At 34.9% G+C, this 24,249-nt stretch overlaps 3 protein-coding genes across 5 annotated transcripts; 2 read left to right on the top strand and 1 right to left on the bottom strand.

Annotated features, from left to right (window-relative positions):
* The first annotated feature begins 25 nt into the window (after window positions 1–25).
* LOC143452920 (ATP-binding cassette sub-family B member 6-like) lies at window positions 26–9,246 on the top strand. Of its 3 annotated transcripts, none has more exons than XM_076954066.1 (17): window positions 26–324; window positions 539–709; window positions 1,025–1,211; window positions 1,356–1,487; window positions 1,722–1,796; window positions 2,461–2,593; window positions 2,957–3,120; window positions 3,214–3,451; window positions 3,651–3,760; window positions 4,042–4,107; window positions 4,377–4,502; window positions 5,636–5,767; window positions 5,968–6,120; window positions 6,649–6,827; window positions 7,317–7,530; window positions 8,153–8,316; window positions 8,516–9,246. In XM_076954066.1, the coding sequence occupies exons 1-17, from the start codon at window positions 86–88 to the stop codon at window positions 8,622–8,624; spliced, it is 2,592 nt and encodes an 863-aa protein (XP_076810181.1). In that variant the 5' UTR covers window positions 26–85; the 3' UTR covers window positions 8,625–9,246. The 3 variants fall into 3 exon arrangements, with proteins under 3 accessions (XP_076810181.1, XP_076810180.1, XP_076810182.1); XM_076954065.1 differs by having other exon boundaries at window positions 1,302–1,487; XM_076954067.1 differs by lacking the exon at window positions 26–324 and having other exon boundaries at window positions 545–681; window positions 1,302–1,487.
* A 2,827-nt stretch (window positions 9,247–12,073) lies between these two features.
* LOC143452134 (ATP-binding cassette sub-family B member 6-like) lies at window positions 12,074–21,281 on the top strand. The gene is made up of 17 exons (XM_076952996.1): window positions 12,074–12,417; window positions 12,747–12,914; window positions 13,177–13,369; window positions 13,699–13,839; window positions 14,107–14,178; window positions 14,401–14,533; window positions 14,825–14,991; window positions 15,725–15,962; window positions 16,044–16,153; window positions 16,525–16,590; window positions 16,918–17,043; window positions 17,291–17,422; window positions 17,783–17,935; window positions 18,456–18,634; window positions 19,224–19,437; window positions 19,725–19,888; window positions 20,096–21,281. Exons 1-17 carry the CDS (start codon window positions 12,248–12,250, stop codon window positions 20,205–20,207), a joined length of 2,538 nt encoding a protein of 845 aa, XP_076809111.1. The 5' UTR covers window positions 12,074–12,247; the 3' UTR covers window positions 20,208–21,281.
* On the bottom strand, window positions 21,280–24,196 carry LOC143452135 (large ribosomal subunit protein mL62-like). The gene is made up of 6 exons (XM_076952997.1): window positions 23,950–24,196; window positions 23,218–23,263; window positions 22,911–22,970; window positions 22,237–22,319; window positions 21,794–21,969; window positions 21,280–21,497 (listed from the first exon to the last, which is right to left on the bottom strand). Exons 1-6 carry the CDS (start codon window positions 24,097–24,099, stop codon window positions 21,413–21,415), a joined length of 600 nt encoding a protein of 199 aa, XP_076809112.1. The 5' UTR covers window positions 24,100–24,196; the 3' UTR covers window positions 21,280–21,412.
* Between the last annotated feature and the right edge of the window lie 53 nt (window positions 24,197–24,249).

Genomic DNA, 24,249 nt, shown 5'->3' with positions numbered 1-24,249 from the left:
TTGAGTTTTTTATATTTCAGGAAGTTATTTTGCTACTGGTACTGCATTATTAATTAACCTACACTTAGCTTTTAGCAATTCCGACATGGTGCATCAATTTTTTAAGCCCTTTAATGATTCATTAATTGAAACGTCACTGACACCCCTGTCAAGTAATTCTTCCAATCATTCAACAAACCAACTTGGTTTTTGTGCTGGTTATGGAGGTTATAGGCCAATGTGGAGAAAGAATGGAATATCTCATTGCTTTTTTGACACATGGGAAAGTGTATTTTTCTTTCTTCTCTCAGGAGCACTGCTTTATGAGATAATGATAATAAAAAGGTATATATTACTCTCTCTATCAAAGATTGTAAGGGTGAAATTTTGCAAGTTTTGAAGACGTTATGATACAGCACAAAAAGAAAACACTATCAAAACACACAATAGTACTACCTTTTTTCAATCTTTTATCAATGTTTTTATTTGCTATCAGTTTACTGCTTAGCCACTTGGTGATTTTAGACATATTTAGTGATTTGATTTTGCATTATGGCAGGGTGAACAATCATAGAAACGATGATATTGAACGAAGAAGGTCTGTTGGTTATGTTTTGCAGCTTCTATGTATGGCTTTGCTTCTTGCTGAAAGTATCGCCCAATTTGTGGTGAAATGGACTTTACCCGAATTTACTACCAATGGTGTGTCGATTCTCAGTTTAACTTCAAAGTAAAATTTTTGGTTTTATTTTTTTAACTCCTTGATAACTAATCTTGAAGTAAAACATATTATAACAACTTTATAACTGATACACTGAGATGTATTTATTGACATGATCCTGTGTGTAGACATGCACTAAGCAGCACTAGTTAAAATATTTAAAAATGTAATTAAAGAGAAATCGATAAATCGCTGTAATTTATCACCAACTAAGTTGATAGACTATATAACCATATAACCATATGATAGACCATATAACCATATATAACTATATAACCATTGTGCAATTTGTGAATGGTCTAATTTCAACTTTTGAAAATTTAGATTGCTGTCAGTTTCCCTCATCATAAGCTTACTTGTATTCCAAGAAAAAATACAGCGACGTGAGATTCGTCACGAAAATTTTGTCTTACTTTTCACGTGGTTGGTATTTCTATCAGCAGACATATTATCTGCTGTTTCATGGAATTCTCCTGAATGGTGGTTTTCAATGGATAAAGTTGGAAATCAGGTTTTTCTCTTTAAAGACTTGTCTCTTGCAGACTAAATCTGTTACATATTCAAAAATTTCTATCAAAAGACAAGAAAACATTTCGTTTAGGAAACTCGTTCATGCAAATATCTATGTGATGAGTTCTTTGTGGTTAAAATGCAGGTACTCTTCGGTTTTTGGATTGTTCGAGTAGTGTTTACTGCATTGCCCTTGCTGATTGGTATATTGAAAACAAAGCTTGGAAATTGGAATCAGTTAACTGAGGAAAATAATTTTGAAAATGAGAACCTAAATGTAGGCTGTGCAGTGTGTTGCTGTCAAGATACAGTTTAGCATTGAATGTATTTTTAAAAATTTAACTTTAAAAGCTGTTTGCAATTTATCTTGTCACACAATCATTATATGTGCAGCATTTGTTTTTTCAATGCTTTCATTTTCTATAACTACACAATTTAAAAATGATAGCACACAGTTTATTCGATTGTTTTAATTTTTGACTATTTTGAACTGTTTTTTGATTTATTTCAGACTGAAAACAACCTGGAGCAAGAAACAGAAGTGAATTTGAGCACAGAGTCAACTTGGATTAAAATCTGGCGAAAGGTACTAGCTTAATTTCTTGAATATTTTTTAACGTAAATCAATCAAACAACAGGAGATAAACACCATGCAAAAACATATTCAAATTTATGGTTATGTATGGATTGGACTCCTCTGTGACAATCTTGGGAAGAATATAGCCCAAGTAAGATTAGAACATGCATTACTTTGCTAGGTTCAAACCTACAGTGATTTGACTCCAAAATTAATGAATTTGTTTTTTTTTTGGGATAGTTGATCTTCGTTATGCCGAGTCTTTTAATTCCAAGTTTGATTATATTACAATAATACAACCTTGGTATTTTGCTCTTGACCTATGTTAAACTACTTGCCGACTTGCACAGTATTGGCCTACTGCTGATAAAATTTTGTCATCATTTATATGATGTGGTTGTTAAATGTCCGCTTTATTTTTGTTAAATGTAATCGCACCCATCCATAATGTTTTGAGGCTTTTAACTGCAAAAATCCATCTCTGAAAACACAGCATAAACTTGTACATAATTTTTGAATATTCTGGGCACATTATTTACAATTAGTTATAAAACTAATAATAATAATAATATTAGTATACTTATAATTAATTAGGCGCACTAATTGTGAATAACAAGCATACAATGTCACTTATAGTTGTCACAATCTAGCCCCATTATTTCCTGTTTTTAAGTCAGGATTAATATGGCCATTTATTTGGCCTGAGAAGAACTTTCGTCTTCAACTTCGAGTGATCTTTTGCAGCTTGTGTCTCATCGGTGGACGTGTCATCAATCCCTTTGTTCCTATTTTTTACAAAAAAATAGGTAGGTGTCTAAGCAAGAAAAGAAGTTTGAGCTAAGAAAAGAAAATCAATTTAGTTTGATAAACGGCAGCACATTTCATTTACAGCATACAACCACAAATACTGAAATTGGAGCAAAAACTCGCCACTTACACTACAATACACGTTTTGCAGCAAATGTTTACAGCTCATATGTAAAATGATCGTGATTGCTGTTGTTACCTGTTATTTTACTATAAAAAAGACATCAAATTATATTGTTAATATAATGAAGAGATTTGCACAAAACCAACTATAAGATAGGCTATACAAACACATCCCGAATAAGTTTATAGCTTTTAGTATTATTTTTTGTCCTGCGTAACTTCAGATGTATAATTTTCAGTGAACTCACTTACAAATGATGTATCATGGACTATTGTGTGGGTCCAGGTTGTCCAGTATGTCCTACTCAAGTCTCTACAGGGCACTGGTAGCGGTGGAATCATAGATAGCATTCGTTTATATAGTTGGATTAAAGTACAACAGTACACCAACCGCTGCGTGCAGGTGATATGATTGTTTTGTAACAAATTCAAAAAGTGAACGTTTTCATTTACTCTTTTGTTTTTAGTTAAAAACTGACCGTAAAAATCTTCTCAGATTCATCTGTTCCAACACTTGCATTCATTATCGTTACGCTGGCATTTATCACGTAAAACCGGGGCCGTCTTGCGTTCAATTGACCGGGGCACTCTCAGCATCAACAGCTTTGTATCTTACATCGTTTTTAGCATTTTCCCAACCATTTTGGACATCATAGTCGCAGTTGTGTTTTTCATCACCACATTTAATATCTGGTTTGGCTTGATCGTTTTCGTTTCCTTGACCATATATCTTGGTAAATGAATGTAACTTGCAACGTGGTTTTGGTTAAGTTTCCAAGTGTTAAGTGGTGACATTGCTTGATTTCCGCATGTCAGTTTATTATGCCACAATAAGTTATCAATTTTTAATTTTTAATGTGTAAGCATTTAATATTTGACATAAGCTACATTTCTTTTAAAAGTTATGGTTTGTGCTTGTTCCTCTTTTTTCAGTTGCCACAATCCTTATCACGGAAATGAGGACAAAAATTCGTCGACAGATGAACTTTCGTGATAACAAATCAAAGCAAACAGCCATTGATTCTTTGCTGAATTTTGAAACGGTCTGTTTTTGTAATTGGATTTACTGTATTTCTGAAGTATCAGTTTGACGACAATCAGTCTTCAGTTGCTTATATCTGTGAAAATTTAAAAAAATCTGATTAATTATTGTTAACATATTTAATAAATTTTATATCACTGAACTTTTGTGTACATATATATCTCAATTTTTGCTTCCAATCGAAAACTGAAAATAAATTTTTAAATTGAGTCTGAAAAGTTTCCGTTTGCATTTTTCAACCAGGTTGAAGTCAATATTTTATTTACCTATTTTAACAAACAGGTCAAATATTACAATGCGGAAGACTATGAGGCAAAGCGGTTTGACAAAGCTATTCTTGAGTACCAGGTGCATAAGAATGTGGCCCATTAGTTAGTCTATTACTTTTCTGTTTGGTAGAATTATATTTTTGGGACTTGCCAATTACATTAAATATAGCACTCGAGTATGTATAATTGTATAAACAGCATTGGTGATATCTTTATAGCTATAATCAATTAAACCACCTTAATACTTTGTCAATCCATAAAAGCATGTTGTCAACAGTTATTGTAATTGATATCATACCCCACTTTTCATTTTGTGATGATTTCTCACAATTTTCTTTTTACTGCCAGCACTTTGAATACAGAAATAGTGCGGCCCTGGTACTACTTGGGCTAACACAGTTAGTGATCATTAACATTGGTTTGCTGGCTGGGAGTCTTCTGTGTGCTTACTATGTAACCAACGGTGAAATGCAGGTAGCTAATTAATGTTACTTTTTGGCTAATTGTGTTAGGTTCAGTTACTGAGACTCAAAAATAGGTTTTAGTGATTAAGAAAACAGTACCATAATATACCAATGGTACTTTAGTTATCATTGTATTGGTTAGAAACCTAGGAGAACATTATTTTAATCAATGCGCATTCTTCTTGTATCGTGCCTGAAAGGTGTTATGTCTAATCGATATGATGAATCACAGGAAACATTTTGAAAATAAATCAGGGTTTAAAAGTATTTGGTGCCAGACATGAGTAATGTAAATCTATGTACATCAGAGTGGCACGATTTAATTTTGACACAGATAAAAGTTTGCTTATATTCGCAAGTCAATTTTTATTGAATTAAAAACATGTATTGCTTAAGAATCAAATGGAGTTCATTACACGTTTACCAAAGACTGATGTAGAAAATTTTTTTTCTAATTTTCTTTGAACGGAGTTTTTGGTATTTTTAAAGTCAGCATTGCTATATCAAGATGCTGTTTTGAAATTTCATGAACAGGATTTTATTTGCAAAAAATGTTGTTGAAGCATTTTTACTGTCTTGTAACAATGGCTTGTTGTGAATATAATTATAATAAATTCTAACTTATATCATTTATCACAATGGTTTTATTTTTGAACCAGTTATTTTTCTGTTTACAGATAAAATTAAAGATTTTAATTTTTAAATTGTGTTTTGTCCTACGGTACTTGCCCAGCAGTATGCCAAATGTGTTTACACAAACATTCACTTTTCCTGCAACTTTTTCAAATAAATGTGCTTATGTCATAGCCTATGATATCAGCTGTAATACCAATGTGTGCGGTGTGTCGTAGATAGCTTTCATGCTGGCAAAAATATCTTTGCAACTTTGCATGACTAACCTGACCAGCAGAACTGCAGTTGGACCACCACTACGTGAAGCATTTTTCATTAATTATTCATTCAGTCATTTGATATATGATATAATGTATCATTATAGATATTAATCATTTCAAAATTCCACCATTTTGGTTGTCCAGCATACACATGATTTAACTTAAGTAGGCTATAGAAATTATAGCAAGAGTATGTATGCAATTACAATTGCAATGTAAGCAATTCATACCAAAAAAAGTTTTTTTCCAGGTTGGAGATTTTGTTTTGTTTGGGACCTATATAATACAGTTAAATACGCCTCTGGCTGCTTTTGGTACATACTACACGACAATGCAAATCAATTTGATTGACATGGAAAACATGTTTGAACTGTTTGATGAGGTAAATTAGCGCAATGTTAAACTATGAAACGTTTGAGCTTACATAGTTTGCTGAATTGTATATACTGCGTTAGTTATAATTATTATTTTTAAATGTGTAGAAATGTGCTGATTTTAAGGGGTCTTGTGGATGTTAAAACTGTCCTGTTAAATTTGTATTTTTTAACTTCTCTTGTTTGGTCTCTTTAATTGACAAAATAGACCCCAGACATTTACGACAAAAATGACGCTACACAAGTTTTCATTGACGCTGGCAACGTTGAATTCGACAATGTTTGCTTCGGCTACTCTCACGAAAAGGAAACTCTGAAAAAAATCTCATTCAAAGTTGGACCCGGTGAAACTTATGCCTTGGTATGACTTTGTATCCGTTTTTACTTGAAACGGATTTACTTTTGTTTTTAAACTCTGTTGCAAGCTTCTGATATTGCAGCTAGTTCTACTGCATGTGACTGAGATGAAATAACTTAGATTTGTTAAGTTTTACAGTTGTTGGCATTTTTGACAATAATGAAATTATACCAACTCTTTTTGTAAGGTTGTCACGGGTAACGTGTAACTTTGGTAAAGTTTTGTTTGATCAAGTTTAACCATAGCCTGCCTGCTGCTATGTCGCCACTAACCTTAATTTATTTGATACTTTATTTTTTATTTAGTATGTTTCAACAACCACCATCCAAATAATCATTATTAATTTATTTTTATCAAATTACATTAATTCATAAATTGTTACAATTTAATCAATTTAAGTCACTGGATTTGCCAGATTTCGATCATCATGAGTTAGGGAATGAAACATGGAATAAAATCTGAAGATTTAAGCTTGATGGTTGACACCTCACAAATAATTATAATTAATGATCATGTGTTTTGCAACTTCAGGTTGGTCCGTCTGGATCAGGAAAGAGCACCATTATTCGGCTTCTTTTCCGATTTTACGACATCCAGTCAGGTTCAATTACGCTCGATGGTCTTAACATCACAGATATGACACAGGAATGTCTTCGCAGACACATTGGAGTCGTTCCACAAGATACCGTGCTCTTCAACGATAACATAAGGTGTTCTATAATGCAATGGTTGCCGTAATTCAAATTAAGCGCAGTCTCGCTTAATCAGCCCGAAACCTCGTTTTCTGTGTTAATTTTCGAAACACAATTGCATAAAATTGAGCGCAAAGGCGAGGTGATGAAAAAATTATCACAGTTTGCTTTATGTCAAACGCAGCCAAGCCACGTGTCGTTTCTTTACACTTTTTGGGCAGCAAACTTAATGAATTTCTGTAATCCAGTTTTTGCGTCACGAGTTCAGTTACGTACGGGTCGTTCGTTTTTCAATGCTTTTATACAGTAAAATAAAGCATTGTATGTCAATACACGTCGCTGATTAAAACCATAAATTTACAGTCTCATAACGTTAAACTAGCAACTTAAATTGTATTACAATTTAAACCACTAAACACTTCTGGTTCGTCAATATGTCAGACAAGTTATTCCAAGTTTGAACATACGTAACTTCCACGTACAACATGATTGTGACTTCTTATCCAGGAACAACATCCGATACGGAAGAGTAACGGCTACAGATGAAGAAGTAAATGAAGCTGCAGAATCAGCCGACATCCATCACCGTATACTTAGCATGCCGGACCAGTACGACACCCACGTTGGGGAGAGGGGGTTGAAATTGAGTGGGGGTGAGAAGCAGAGGGTTGCCATTGCGAGGACAATTCTAAAAGCCCCTAATGTAGTTCTTCTTGATGAGGTTTGAGCGATTAATTTACTTGATCGGTGGTAACTGTGATTTACTTGTTGTGGTTTTCAAATTACTGGTAGCGTGTGTGTGCTCTAGGCGTGTGTGTGCGCACAAGAAAAAAATCCAACCTGAATTGAAAATAGAATAAACGCATAATAATGGCCACGTAACAATGACCACGCGCACGTCTGATGTTGCTCACAGTGGTCCAAGGGACAGCTCAGGGAGCAAGTGCGTTTGCTCAGACTCGTGAAAAATTACAGGGAACATTGGACTGGTAGCGTGGTTGATATTATAACGGTTTTCGAATTGCTGGTAGGTTTGATATTAGCACCCGTTAGCATAACCGTGGCCGCTTCTTTGTTTATCAATACGACGTTAAATTCTCAATTTATCCGAAACAGCGTCGTAATTAGACATTAAGCTGAAATAGCAACGCACTGTCAGTTTACGTTATATGGCTTCCTGTAACATGATAAGAAATAACATTGTCCTATACATTGCTGCCAACGGTGGCTTTACGCAAAAGCTCTACCATCGCTGTAATAGTAAAGATATCAAAACGCAATTATATTACGGTCGCATTCATGCGGCTTTCAAATATATCTTGACATTTTTATTGACTATTTAGGCCACTTCAGCCCTGGATACCAACACAGAGCGTAATATACAGGCCTCACTGGCTCGTGTTTGCGCAGGTCGTACTTCGATCGTCGTCGCTCATCGCCTGTCAACGATTGTCAGCGCTGATTGTATTCTGGTTCTTAAGGATGGGGAGATTGTGGAACGCGGACGGTTGGTTTTCGTAAAGTTTTCGTGACGTTTCGATTGTATGAATTCATTTTATATAGATTTACTTGTTGGCGTCTATTTATTGGCGTAGTCACAACGCTTTAGAACACTTTGTCTGTATGCAACAACTAAGTGTGTATGTATTTTCAATAACTTTTAATTAAACCAACTGATAACCTGTCAATATATTCAACTAATTCAGGCATGAAGATTTGATGTCCGAGGAAGGTGTGTACGCCACCATGTGGATGGATCAACTTCAAAAATCGCCACAGGGTGGCTCGCCAGAAGGAACATCAAAGGATATCTAGACTTAAATGGAGGATGTTGGAAGTGTAAATGTGGACCAAATGTAAAAAGAGTGCACGTGGAATAGCAATGTACTTTGTGAGGAGACTGATTTTAGCCTTTACCCCATCGAAACCATTGATTAACAGAAACCATAGAAACCACGGCCTAATGTTTACGGTGACGCAATTTGCTTTCTTTCAACTTCACTTTTCACGGATTTAAGGGGAAAATATCTTAGTTCTCCGCTACCCGAAGTCCACACATTCCAGTTGCTCGATAACAAGAATATAACCATTAAATATTACCTGGTGACTTCGAGGAGTTTTGTGGATTATAGCTTTATATCTACGCAAGTTAAAAGCCGCGTCCTCGCTCTATATACTCACATAATTAATGTATATAATAGATATATGCAGAATAGACGCGAAGTTTGTCTTCAGCTGCTATTACAGTTTTGCACGTTTTGGTATTACTGTATTTATCTTATTTATTGATATAGTTCATTAACGGCGGTCACGTTGGAAGCCAAGGTGTTGCATTGAACTGTTGAACATTGAACGATACTGCGCTGTTGCTAGTTTACTTGCATATCAAGACAATTTATAAGTTGTTATGAATAATAAAAATTTAATTCAAGTTAAATTGCTGTGTAGAAGGCAACTTTTTCTTCTTAACGCATGGCGAGACTCTATGAGAGAATCCTTGCTTCAATGCCAACTTGAATATAATAGATAGGCTGAGTTTGCAGCAATCGTGTTGTGTGGTGTAATAGGTGTGTCTCAAAACTTATATAGGGACTAGGCGTAAATTTCCCGAAATTTATGCAAAATTGAAGACTATTGTACAAATAATGATTTTAAACTTGCTCTTTGGCGCCACCGCCCGGGTGAAAGCACACCACTACCCCGGAGCGTTGGCCTGACTACCTTCGCGATATTCAAGAAGTTTCAGTTTGTCTGTGTAGTGTGAAACCGTTTTACTTGATATGTTAAAACTCTACCGTGTTTTCCATTTTTTATGGATGCTGTATGTTAATTTTTGCAAATGAAATTTTTCTAGGGTTAATTGTCGGAAAATCGCTAACGTTGAATTTTTTAGGTAATCCAAGAAGTTACAACTTTGGTTATTTTTTAGGAAAAACAGCAAGAAATTTTATCAGTGCAAATAGTTAGGTAAATATGCGGCTATTTAAGAAAGTATAAAGTATAGGCTAAGTAGCACGATACGATTGAATCATGTCATAGTGACGAAGCATAGATGGTCCAACCGCTGGCTAGTTGCAAACTATATAGAATCTGAACGAATTAATATTAAACCTCAAGAGTTTGAAAAATGAGGTTGTCAAGTGACTTCTCATTCGTTTTACCAATCATAGTGATAACGGTAATGGGACGCTAAAAACTTTACTCCATGTAAATATCCACAACGGTATTGGCTTCATCGGTTACTGCCGAAGTCCAAGCTACATCAGCCTGATATTAGATGATTCCGGCCAAATTGATATCATTTTCTTGGCAAATACTATGTCCAAAAGCATAGGTATAACTTGACGATCAAACAACTGTATGCCTCCTTGTCTAAAAGACGACTGACTCGATAGAGGGGATAAGACAGAGAATAAAGAGATAAACACAATGAACCTTTGAGCAAATAAACGCGGTGTCCTGCCGCTATCTAGCGGGCAGGATGGTAAACGATACAGAATTACTGCTAGTGACGAAAGGCTTTCTTATATAGGCTAGAGTGGTACAACGCACAATCAATTAGCAATTAGTGCAGCCGTATTTGTATTGTATTGTAAAAAAAATAAACAATGTAATTCTGTTTTTATATTTTAGAAAAATTTAAGTTTTCTTTTTTAAGGGTATTTCCCTAATGCCTTGGCTTTTTATGTAACAGATTCTAATAAGTAATACTGTAAGTGTAACAAATCTTGACCACGATCATTAGGCAGCATTTTTCAGAAAATGCTTTGTCATCAGAATAAAAGCACCTAGAATTTCAGCCATGCCAAAGAAAAGCCTTTGGTGAACTATCGTTGAAAACTGTTTGCGCTAAAGATTTAAAAACCCCCGTGCAATAGCCAGAGCTTATACCCCAAGCATTTTGCTGAGTCACCGTGAGAAAGCAAACAATCCTTTTTTTGAAAGGTCATAGGGTAATAGATAAATAGAGCTGAGTTTGTTGGCTGTCAAAGAGATCAGAGCCTACGATGTAAGATTAAAACCACGATAGATAAAGTTGCAGTTATGCAAGTTTAAGCAGAGGCTTGGCTAGTAGATAGACGTTTGCCGTGTAGTTGTGTTACTAGGCTCTACCGCTTTTAGGATACAATCCAGTGCAAATTTCTTAACCTTTTGTTGTAGGCCTATATGCAGTTACCTTGTCGGCTACTCCTATTTCACAAATTCCGTGAGCGCTGATTCTATGATTTGCCGTAGTGCAAAACCAGACTGGAAATTATGGCAGTTTTCGTTGAGAAATTGTGCATAAAAAACGCAAGTTTGGCCAAGGCATGCACTGAAACCTCAATTCATTGTTTATTTATCATAAATCGGTGTTCAAACACCAATTTTTCTTTGTTTCTTTATTATAAGTGGCGTGCATGTTGATGAATCTTGTGCATGCAGGTACCACACTTCACACTTTGGCTTTCCACGCCAAGCTATTTTTTCTTCACGTCGATTTCCGATCTTCCAATAGTATAGTTGTTTCGTGGTTTGTCTTGTTTTGGTTTTATATTTGTTAAACTTAGGAACTACTTTATGGGTTTGGTGGCCACGCTAACCTACCATCTTACAGCACAATTCTATTATTTCTATCTTGCATGTTTTAAGCCCTCAGGCTTTGCCACTTTTTCCTGTTCATTAACTGTTTGTGAGCATGAGTTTTATTGTGCGAAACTACAACAGTTAGCAGCATCCTAACTTTCGCGCCGCACAGTTAATGGCGAAAAATAAACAATACAATACAATTTATAACAAATAGACAAAATAAAAATGGTTGTTTGAATGCCAATTTATAATGTATAAACAAAAAACTGAGCTTTCAGTGCACACCATCATGCCAAAATTTGCGTCTTTGTGCTCACGTTTTATCATTGAAAACCACAATTTTTTCCAGTCGGTATGATTTGTAATATTTTAAGAATGATTGGAAAGCTATTAAGCCATGAAATGTTGTATTGAAATATTGGAGGGGTCCTTTTTACTTTTGTGTTCCCAAATGACGGTCCTAAATGCTAAAACTTGGTTTGAGTAATGAAATAATAGAGAATTTGCATCTTTGTACGCACGATTTCTTGTTGAAAAATGCCATACTTTCCTGTCGGGTCCATCAGGTACTTAATGCTGATGTGGGATTGCTGAAGTGTAGAAAACGTTTACTTGAAGTCGTCTACATATCTTGTGTGTCTGTAGAGCTACAGAAAGCAACAATATTACAACAGCGAGATATGTAATTATTATCATTTATTGCTTTTTTGTAGATGTGCTGTGGCTTTGGCTTTAAAAGCTTGCTCTAGTTAAGCTCTGAAAGTAGCATTTCACTTGTGATTACTATATTTTTCTCAGCCTGTCAACTAAAATCTGTACACAGCAAAGACACGCTAGAAAAAAAGACCAGCAGCTTTAAAACTTCTGACATGGTCTTAAATAATTCCAGTGAACCATTCTCCTTCTGCGGTGATTATGGAAATATTGCGCCTATTTGGCAAAACGATGGAATATCACATTGTTTTTTTGACACATTTATCAGTGGATTATTGTTTATTTTATTTGGATTGCTCTTATATCAAACATTGAAGTTGAAAAAGTAAGATTGTATTTTTTAGTTTTATTTTATCATTTTTGTTTTTAGTCTTATAATCCACTGTTATTTTAAATGAATCTGTGTGCACTATTGCGCTAGTATGCTGTGTTAGTATAAGCAGTTTCATAAGTGTTTATGTACTTTTACGAACTTTTCTGTTAACTAATTTTATCAAGGGTTATTAAGGTTAAAGGTTAAAATTATTAATTTTATTCATTATTAATAATTTTACTAATTAATTTTAACACTAATAATGGTTTACTTTATGCCATCATTCTCAACATGTAGTTGTCTGTAGTACCGGGACTTACCTTTTTGCTTATGGCTTTCAGAAGAGGAGTTATAGTGGAGTCAAAATATCTTCCAAAGTCGATTGGATACAAACTTCAACTTCTTTGTGGCTTTCTTCTCCTGATAGAAGTTCCGATTTATTTTGGAGTTAAATGGGGCTCTGTTGACCACAGCACAAGCGGAGTTGCGATTTTGGCATATATTATAAGGTCTCACCCATTCTTGCATGTCATGTCATTCTAAAGTACCGGTACAGTATTTATCAGCTGCAGTTTGAAGTCTTTGCTTCTGATGCAGCAGTTATACAGCTTTGAAACATTTACATTCATGATAATGTTTATGTAAATCGTAGCGATATTTTTATAGACTTTGAATGATGACACATTGAGATTTATTTCAGTTGAATGATGTAATAATTTCCAGGTTTTCATATTGTCGTTGAAATATTGCAATTATTTATTCATAATTTAGATTTGTCGGTGTGTTTCTGGCATTCTACCTACTGAGACTTGAAAGGAAAATGATGTTGCTTAACTTGGGTTCAAAAGGTCATAGTTCGATCTTAATTTTGTTCTGGGGTTATTTGTATTGCGTCGAGTTGTTATCGGTGATATCATGGGATTCGAATCAATGGTGGTTTGTAAGAGCAACGGTTGGTGATGAGGTAATTTTGTTTTGATTTTCATGTCCTTGGTGTTTTTGATTTAATTATTGATTAAATATAGTTTTATACTGCTCTTTAAAACTTAAATTTGTAATAGCACAACTTTGCATGACTTTATGATGAAAAGAAAAAAAGACAACTATGTTTGACTAAAATGATAACAAAGTAATAATGTACATACTAGCTTTGGGATAGAACAAACTTCTATTACAATAAAATGGTCCGTTATTGCTTGCATAACCATTAGCTGTAGACTGTAGTTCGGTACAAAATTATGTAATATTTGTTAAGATTGCATAAAATAGTAATACGAGTTGATTTTGTTGCAGATTCTCTTCGGATTTTGGGTCGTTCGTATCATTCTCACTGCTTTGTTATTTATTGTTGGATTTTGGTCACCAGGAGTGCCAAAGCTCAACTACTGGCTCCATATAAATGATGAAAATGACAGAGACATTGAAAATGGAGTTGTAAGTTTGTTGCATCTGTATTAGTAATTATTATTTTAAATTGCTTTTTAGTTTGTGAATATGCGATTGAGACATCAACTGTGAACTGCTTATCAATGCTTGCTTATCAATTGAACTGCTTATCTTTGAGTAATAAACATCACGTAAAAAAATTGGAAGTCTTACAGAAAATTTTAATGACAGTTAATGACTCTTGATTTCTCATATTGTGCCCGATTAATCTACTAAAATCAGCAATCAGTATTTTGAGAATTTTAACAATTTTAGCGTCAAGAAACAAGGCAACAAGGACAAAATGATTCACGCAACCGATCGACATTTTCTGGCTTGAAAGAGAAGGTGAGTAAGTGTAATATATTTACTAGGTCAGTTTATATGTTTGATCGGCATTTATCTTCATAACTTTGCTTTTATTATTGTTTTTCGTGCTTAGAAAATAATTAACAAGTAGTAAAGTTGTTTTCTCGTAACGTGCAATCTGATAAACGTAGCAGCCGCGTGAATATCGGAATGAAGCAGAGATAATCAGCACTATATTAGATGTCTATTTCTTGGTTTTAGCTTCGTCTTTTGTGGCCATACATGTGGCCTTCAAACAGCTTCCTTCTTCAACTCCGGGTGCTTTTCTGTATCCTCTGCCTTGTGGCAGGTCGCGTGGTCAACCCTTACGTCCCCATTTACAACAAGAATATCGGTAATCGCTTGTTGAGGTTGATATTTTGAAAAAAGCTGCATATTTGTACTGTACTTCAGATTTTTTTCCATAAGTCTTATTGTTTCGTACTCTCCACAAATTACAGTTATATCGTACTGTAACACTATTCCTGCCCAGTTGCTAATTTGTTGTTAATTGTGTGTCAGCAAAATCAACTTTGACATTTTTGTATAAGTTGTTTAATGTTAGACGTTGATGTTTGAGCTGTTTCATTAAAGAAAGTCTCTTGGAGAGAGTCAGGTTGATTCAATCCGTTATATTTTATTTTAGTAAACTCCCTTACCGATGGCTCACCATGGAGTGTTGTCTGCGTCCAAGTTATTGCCTATGTTGGTCTTAGATGCCTGCAGGGGAGTGGATTTTCAAGTGGAGTTCTCAACGGTTTAAGATCATTTGCATGGATTCGAGTTCAGCAGTATACAAATCGACATGTTCAGGTGTGTGCACAATCACATACATGGAGATCGTGCTTACTTACTATTGTTACAAGTATTTTTGTGTTAGAGTACACTTTGCCAACTCCTGTTGCTGACAGTGCAAAATGCAGTTATATATGTGTTGTGTCACGGGATTATTTTTAAGCACCCGTTTTAGAGCCATCACATTGTACACTGTTTGTTCGCACCACTCTTATAGGTTAATTTGGTTAAAAGTGTGGGTCAGCTTCTGTTTTTATTCGCATTGTGTCATTTGTATGCATGCTCGTCAGGTTTTCTTATGTTTGCTCACGTGCTGTCATATTTTACCTATTCATATGTACACGTGTTTTTCGTCTATCCCCTGTGACGTCTTACATCCCTACCCTTAGGGCCTAATTGATATTTAGCGTGCCGCGTTTGTTTTCTCATTGTGTGACAACGGTGGAATCCGTGTTTGCGTGATGTTGCGCTCGGTTGGGAAGTGCTGGGCGAGTGTTGAATTCAGTCTATGTTTGGACTTTTTAGAAGAAAGATGGTTTTTTTTATCTAAGAAATGCGATTAAAAGTTACAAATGCAAAAAGAGCTAATTGACTAGCTGTAAAGCGGGTAGTTTCCTGGCTAAGGAAAAAGTTTAGTTACAGTTGCACTCGCAGCACATTTCAAAGTACTCATTTATTTTGAGTTTGCCACCCTACTGCTAAATAATAGGTTTAATGTGCCATTATACCCTTTTTTGCAAACCATATTTAGGTTCGTTTGTTCGGCCATTTGCACTCGTTATCGCTACGATGGCATTTATCTCGAAAAACTGGTGAAGTGTTGCGATCTATCGATCGTGGAACGGTCAGCATCAACAATCTCTTGTCTTACATCGTCTTCAGTATTCTGCCGACCATTTGTGACATCGTAATTGCGATTGTATATTTCGTGACTTCTTTCAATGCTTGGTTTGGATTGATTGTGCTTATATGCCTTGCCTTATATTTGGGTAAGTTTAGTGTAAAGTTTTAAGTATCTAAAATTAAAAAGTCAGTTTTTGCAGTTAAGTAACTGTCTTTAAACTTCGCAGCCGCCACCATTTATATTACGGAATGGAGAACAAAATTTCGACGAGACATGAACTTGAAAGACAACAAAGCAAAGCAAAAAGCAATTGACTCATTACTAAACTTTGAAACAGTAAGTGTTTTATTTTGCCCCATAAAAAACAACTAACAAGAAAAACTACTTTAAACCATCAACATATTCTGATATGGTTTTGTTGAAAATAATGTTTTCATAGTATTCCGTTATTGTTGGTGTTGTTGCATGTTCACGTATGTCATATACCAGGCCATAGCCTGGGTCAATTTTTTATCAAGGAAAATATCTCTAAGTTCGTCCCCGGTTAAGTATGTTATTAAATGTAACGTAGCATAAAAATGTTTTGTGCCCAAATTGTAGAAAATTTACAAAGACAAGTCGTTACTTGTCATACAAAGACAAGTCAATGTAGCTACAGCCTAAATAACACAAACCACCCTGTATTATATTCTTTATCAACGATGTAGGTCAAGTATTACAATGCAGAAGATTATGAAGTAAAGCGATTCGACGAAGCAATTATTGACTATCAGGTAGGCTGAGCTTATGTGTGTTGTGAACTTGTGATAGTGATATCATATGCTAACTAGCCTTATTGGCTGCACCATTATCCATAACTTCAATATACTGTACCTATTTGGTAAACTGCCTACTTTGCCATAATATGACTTATTTTGACGCTATATTGTATTTATTTGGGCAGTATTTAAATTTTTATATTTTGAAAAATTTGTACCAAAGTAGGCACTATTTCAAGATTCTTTTCATAGTCTTTGTCTTAATTTCCCATTGTATCGCCACACATATCTTTGAATTCTTTTGCAAATAAACATTTTCATCTTTGTTATTCATTTTATTAGCGCTCAGAGTACCTGACCAATTCCTCCTTGGTGTTTCTTAACTTTGCTCAAATGATCATCATCAACATCGGCCTTCTCGTTGGCAGCCTATTATGCGCAAGATACGTTATTGATGGAAAATTTCAGGTGAGATTAAGATTTTTATCCCACAGTTTAACACAAAACTTATATAGATTGTAAAAAAACCATATTATAGCGTGTCCATATTATGAGTTTTGGTATAAAATCTTGAATATTGGTCTATAATTTTGTGACGACTACACATACGTTTCAGTCCCACGGTTCAAAATAGTTGGTTTTTCATTGGAAGCTACAGCTGTTAACTGCCCTCTACTGCTATGCTTTTGAAAAATAACTCACGTTTCTCTCTTAGATTGGTGATTACGTCCTGTTTGGAACCTACATCGTCCAGTTGTACACCCCTCTTGGCTTTTTCGGCACGTACTACAGAATGATTCAGACCAGTTTCATTGATATGGAAAATATGTTCGAACTATTTGAAGAGGTTTATTTTTTGCGTTTTAATTTCACTGATCGCTTTTTTAAGCTTGCAATTATGCTTAATTTTTAATTTAATGATTAATTATTTTTCAGTGTTAAGGTTCATAATCTCGTCCTCGAACTTGTTAGGTTGTAACTACCAAAGCAATAGGTTTAATATTGGTCAGTTGTAACTACCCCTATTTACCAGTCGTATTAATCTTTACTGCAAGGCTTCTCAGATATTTTTCTTGTTAGTAATATCTTGCTATACTCTTACCGACTTTTTCCGTAATCGTCAAATTTTATTTTTCTTATTTTTTTCTCTCCATGAGACTATTTTACCGTTTCATCGTTTTTTCTCAGCTACAAATGTCTTTTACAGGGCCAGGAAATCAAAGATGAAGATGAAGCGATGCAGTTATCAATGGATGCTGGAAAAGTTGAATTTGACAAAGTTTGTTTCCATTACACACCAGAGAAACAAATTTTAAAGAACATTTCATTCAAAGTGGAGCCCGGCCAGACATATGCTTTGGTAAGTTAAATGCTACCTGTAAGCTATAATGGTTATATCCAGGGTCGCCATCGGTCTGGACTCAAAAATAATGATGACTAGGAAACGAAAGAAGAAAACTACCTTAAACAGTCCACAACAGGAGAAGGCAATCAATGTTCTTAATTTTGATATCTCTTTGGTACAAAATGGTATACTAAAGGGGTCAAAATGCCCAAAGTAGGAACCTCTGCCCTAAAAATAAGACAAAAATAAGCGTGCATTTGAAAATAAGCACATTAGTATTTTCTAAGACATTATACATAAAAATTAGCACAAATCTTAGAAATAAGCACGGAATGGTAACCCTGGTTATACCATAAACTTAATCGCTTGTCAGTTCTCATTCCTACTACTAACCATGCGTGATTATTGATTTTATACTATAGAAACTTAATGAATTTTCTTTGTTTTGAGCTTTTGATTTATAACATTTCTTCGCCTGTTTGTTGCCAGTAGCAATATGTTAAGGTGGATAGTTAATGAATTTCTTATCATTCAGGTCGGTCCATCTGGATCAGGAAAGAGCACCATCATCCGTCTCCTCTTCCGATTTTACGACATCCAGTCAGGAGTCATTAAGCTTGATGGCATGGACATTAGCACCGCGACACAGGAATCGCTCCGCGCTTGCATCGGTGTTGTTCCGCAGGACACTGTACTTTTCAACGACAATATCATGTGAGTTGCGTTGTGTTGGTTTGTTTGTTTAATAGACAACAATTGAATTCTTTGTTTACTGAGATCTTATGTTCTAGTCAAGTTAAGATTGATCAAATCGCTTCAAACTTTAAACGTCAATACCATTTCATTTAAGTTGATTGTGCTGTATTATGGCATTTACAACACAGCCACAGTTGTACATTATTTTCCACAAAATACTTTTGTAATAACAATATCAAACATTGTCAAGAATGTACAATACCACCATAATTATACATTACCTCATGCAATGCCAATATTTTGGCTGCTCAATAGGCTGTTTCATTCTTTTCACCATTTTTTTTGAACTTAAAAAAGCTTGGGGTCTCCATAGGTGATATTTTGGGCACAACAAAAGAATCTAAACTTTTTTTGAGTTATGACGTCGTTTTGAGGTTGCACCCCCATGTTGAAATTTCGGTGGGGGTGCATTTTTCCAATTTGGCGATACCTTGGTAACCGATCAGTGTTCATTTTATCAGGAAGATGTCAGTAACATTTGGTGCGAAGAATTTGATCAATGATATTACCAATTACCAAAAATTAACTCACTCACTGTTTCGACCAGGAACAATATTCGTTACGGTCGGGTGGCTGCGTCAGACGAAGAGGTGGAAGAAGCGGCCGTGTCAGCCGACATTCACCATCGAATAGTCAACATGCCGGATCAGTACGACACGGTTGTGGGGGAGCGGGGTTTGAAGCTGAGTGGGGGTGAGAAGCAGCGGGTTGCCATTGCGAGGACCCTCTTAAAAGCCCCAAATGTTGTTCTTTTGGACGAGGTGAAGATTTTAATTAAACTTTTTGTTCTTTTTTCTTAATTGTACCTTGTTTTCTCATTCATATCCTTACACCTGTTCTTGGTTGTTTAATGTTTATCTTATAATATAGAGTTTATTAAATGCAGTTTTTTGTTTTATGTTGCAGTCTTGTTCTTTTTTTCGTTGATGGAGGAATTTGTTATTTCAACTAAATTAATTATCCTATAAATAAAAATTTTGGTTTTTTACCGGAACTTATATGTCCGGTGTACTCTTCCCATCAATCGTATTTGACTTTGTTCTTTTAGGCCACTTCAGCCCTGGACACCAACACAGAGCGTAATATACAGGCCTCACTGGCTCGTGTTTGCGCAGGCCGTACTTCGATCGTGGTCGCTCATCGTCTGTCAACGATTGTAAACGCTGATTGTATTCTGGTTCTTAAGGATGGGGAGATTGTGGAACGAGGGCGGTGGGTTTTCGTAAACTTTTTGTGACGTTTCGATTGTATGATCTATAATTTTATTTGGATATATTTGTTGGTGTCTGGAATGGAATTTGAAGTGATATCAACCTTACCTTAATCTTATATTCATAAAAAATACGCTTATAAATAAATGAAATACATTGTAATAATGTGTGTGACAAGTTGTAATATTTATATTTTTGAATTATCCAGACATGATGAATTAATCGAAGAGGATGGAGTGTATGCTGACATGTGGCAACAACAACTTACCGAATCCACTGAAAGTGGAAACGGAAAAAAAGTTACTAAGAAAAACGATTAAACAATTTGTTCACTGAAAGTAACAATGTCTTAAAGGCACCTCTGAAATATTCAGTCTATCAACATGGTTGCGAGGAATGGAAAGAAAGTTGTCCAAGTAGCATGTAATTTCTATCAGTTTTATTCAGGCTGTTGATATCATGACAGTTATATTTGTTTTGGTAAATCGATTGATTGTGGGTTGTTATCTTTGCACATTAGTTTCAATGTTGTCGGCTTGAATCATGTTAGAGTTTATACAATTGGGTATTTTGTTAGAAAAATGTAGGAAACGTTCAAAGATATCATATTTTGTGGTGCATGTTTAAACTGTCCACATACTTCTGTCAAGCTTTGTATTTCTTCATTGCTTATGATTTAAGTAAATCTTTCCAAAACCTTCCAACACATGCACTTGCTGGTTCAGTGTTTCCATGTCAGAATTAACATTTAACTTGCTAATTACTGTTATACGCTCTTTCTGAATACTGTTGTCACTGAAAATTCTAGAATATGGTGCCCGTGATTTTGGAGTTTGCTTCTACCAAAGCACAACTCTTTACTGAAAATGCTTTACTCCATTTTCATGTGTTGGTGCAACTTTCAAACTTTTTTCCAAATGTGCAAGTTTTCAAATATTAATGTGGTTGAAATCAGTGGACAATGGGGCTTGGGGAAGCGTCTACTTGTAAAAGCCCTAAAGTGCTTGTGGAACTTTGTAAGAGGGGAAGATTAACTTTGGCTGGGTCACTGCTTAGTCTATGTTCAGAAGTTCACTTTGGTTGTATAATAAGGTTTTTTATCCAGCTATTTTCATTGTTCTGTATCAGGTTCTTGCCATCTTGTATTCATTTATATAACAACACTTTTGGAATTGTAGTATTTGTGATTTTACCATACATAAAGGTTTAATCTTATACGAAGGTATTTGATAAAATACCATGATCTCTGCTGTATGTTGTTAAATATAACCTAATGTGGTATTTTAGTCCACCGTTCTAGCCATTGGTAAGTCCTACTGGCAAATGAAGTTGACTAAAAATATAGTAGTGGTTATTAACATAATGCCATGTTGTAATACATCTTCATTATTGTCTTTTTGTCAAGGTGTCAACATTTTCTTTATTAGCTTGGCAAAATAAAAATGGCACATGCAGACAACAATGCTGCCACTACAAGTAAAAAAGTGATTGTGAAAATTTTTCTAAATGAGATAGATGACTTGCTTCAGTCGTACTGTGGACTTCGCATTGCTTTCGTAAAACTGTTTTTTCGTTTTTTCATCAAGCGCTTCTTATGCGCAGCTTGTACGCTATAAATCAAATAAAATCTTCAGTAATTAACCAAGTCTTTCAAGTTATTATCAAGTTAACTAATACAAAGTTTTAATTGAAACAAGAATACAAGTATTATGAAAGTTGTAATCGTGGGAACATAATATCGGAGGATTGCAATTTGTAACTGGGGTTTTGCTTTGGAGACCGCTAAAAACTTTCAAAAGACTAACTGACAATTTTCTCCTTACACTCTAAGTATAAATTTTGAGAGATCTCTGAAGAAATTCAAGAAATCGTTTTTATCCCCCAAAAAAAACTGATCGCAACTCACCTGTCCATATCATACAATTCTGCAATTCGTTCTTCCTTGCTCGTATCCGGAGGAGTCTCAGCAATTTTTATCAACTCCCTTATCTCGCTCAAACAGCTCTTCATGTTGTTCAACTGATACCTGCTGTCGTCACACCAGACTATCAACTCTCCATTCCTGGTGATCTTCTTCCAAAACTATGAATCAAGGATTTCAGAATTAGGCATTACTATCTATCATACTAAAGCAGAATTAAATATTAGAGAATAATGGTAAAGCAGTGGCAATTAAAGAAATGTATAATAAATGGAGAATTTGTGACAGGAAATGCAAAAGTTTTCTAAAACAAAAGTTGATTCACGCAATATTTAGAAAGTTAGTTTAATACCACCAAAGAAATAATCAGCAAATAAGCATTTCTGTAAACATAAAAAAGTAACTTGCCGATATCATTTAGAACTCACTTTCTCCAGAATAAGAGATCTTGTTGTTTCCGGGATCCATTCGGCGCTCAAAACATGGAAACGAACTTCGACCTTGCTCAATGCTTTTCAGTGAAAAAATGTAAATTATGTGCAATTTTTAGCATGAATATACTACACTAGCAAACTATGATTAAATGCAGTAAATACATGAAAATTCATGAATGCATACAATTCATACAGGTGGGATGCTCTATTTCACCAGTCAGGCATCTACATTGTGTTTCAATTACATTGCAGCCATAGTAGAAAGCATGATAACTGCACCCCTGAGATTTTTTAAGAGTGAGCTGCAGCTCAACTGGCCAAAGTCATGGCGAGAAAGGAGCAACTTGTGAACCAATTCTGTGCTTGCTTAAAGAAAATATATAAATTAAAAAGACATTGGTTTCTCATGTTTCTTATTTTGTCTTTTATCAGAAAAAAAGAAGAAACAAGAAACTTTTTTAGAAGCAAGAAAAGAAATGGTTCAACGATTGAAATTTCCCACCAAAAACTGGCTCGCTTTATGTTTAGCCTAGGTCTGGTAGACTTTAAGATTGTACTCGGTCCCGCCAATTTTTTCCATGCTGCATCCCCAATATTTCGTCAAAAAGTGCCTTGCTTTTCAACTCAATAATTGTCAGCACAAGTGCAACAAAACAAACAGAACCTACTTTTATTGACATGCTGACCACCAGGGCCTGAACTTTTGCTGTACTTCACAGTTAGGTCTTCTGCAATGAGAATTACTTCATTTTAACAATACTACTACAAAATAAACCAAACACAAAAGTGACTATTTGAATACATTGTATTCATCAACTACTTTACTGGTCAGATTATTTAAATGCCTTCATTTGACTATTCCCAACTGATAACAGAAAAGGTCAACAGAAAGAATCAATTTATAGAAAAAGTATATATATAGTATAGTATACTATAGTATAGTATTGTATATATAGTATAGTATGTAAAACATACTTATAGGAATTTTTCCTGAAAATCCACTCTGTTCCTTGAACTTGTCCTGAAATATATTTTTGCAGTTAGAAGTTGTAGTTATTTGCAATTCGCCATTTTAGAATAAAAAAGTGGACTGTGAAGTAACGTTCATCAGTTTCTTGTTTCTTTAACTTGAACTGTTGTTATCATAACTTGTATACTTAACCTAACCTATCTACAGAGTTTTTAAATGTTTTAAACGTAACTTCAATTAAATCCTGAATAGCGAAAACAAAGTATTTGCATACCCTAATCTTCTAACCTAATCGCCAACGTTAAACAACAAGCTGTATGAAATATACGTGATGAAGTATTAAATTTCATTCAATCTGTGTTAGCATGTGATTGAAATAGAATGCACATATAACGATTTTAGGCAGCGGTAGGATTCAAAAATCTTAACAACCGGTTCGCTCACTAACAGCACCCCATATTAACCCGGAGCCGACATACACATAGGCCTATACATACGCTTGTTAACAACCGGTGCGAACAGGCTGAATCCCACCACTGATTTTTGGTTTAATGCAGAAGTGCACAATCGCGTGATGTGTACTAGATCCCTGCTGCCCAAATTGTGACACCATTTGGTCGCGCACTTATGCACTTGACCCCGATTTTGATACCATAACCTGTTAATCAACATCGCCGAATTTGATACCTATTTAACTATTCTTATTAACAGAAATAACTTCTTTTCAATTTACTTACAGATGATTTGAAAGAAAAAGCGGACATCAGATCTTTGCTTCCCGGATATAAATTCTCTACGTTGTAAATGCTTTTATAGGCGAGTGTTCGAGAAAAGCAATAGCAACACATTCGGCAATTTTGAAAAATTCTTCGCGGAATAAGTGACATTTTCCAGGGCTATTCTTTATGTAGATAATATTTGCAAGCGCAGCGGTAAAAGATACCAATAAATACACGTCCTAAACACTACAGCAGAAGATAAGGAATAAAATCAAATACAGTATAATCAAGACAGCAAAATTCACTACACAAATGGGG

This window comes from Clavelina lepadiformis, chromosome 4 (genome assembly GCF_947623445.1).
Source record: "Clavelina lepadiformis chromosome 4, kaClaLepa1.1, whole genome shotgun sequence".
NCBI classification, from domain to species: domain Eukaryota; kingdom Metazoa; phylum Chordata; class Ascidiacea; order Aplousobranchia; family Clavelinidae; genus Clavelina; species Clavelina lepadiformis.
Note: the sequence above shows the minus strand (reverse complement) of the source record. Positions and strands in the feature narration are given on the sequence as shown.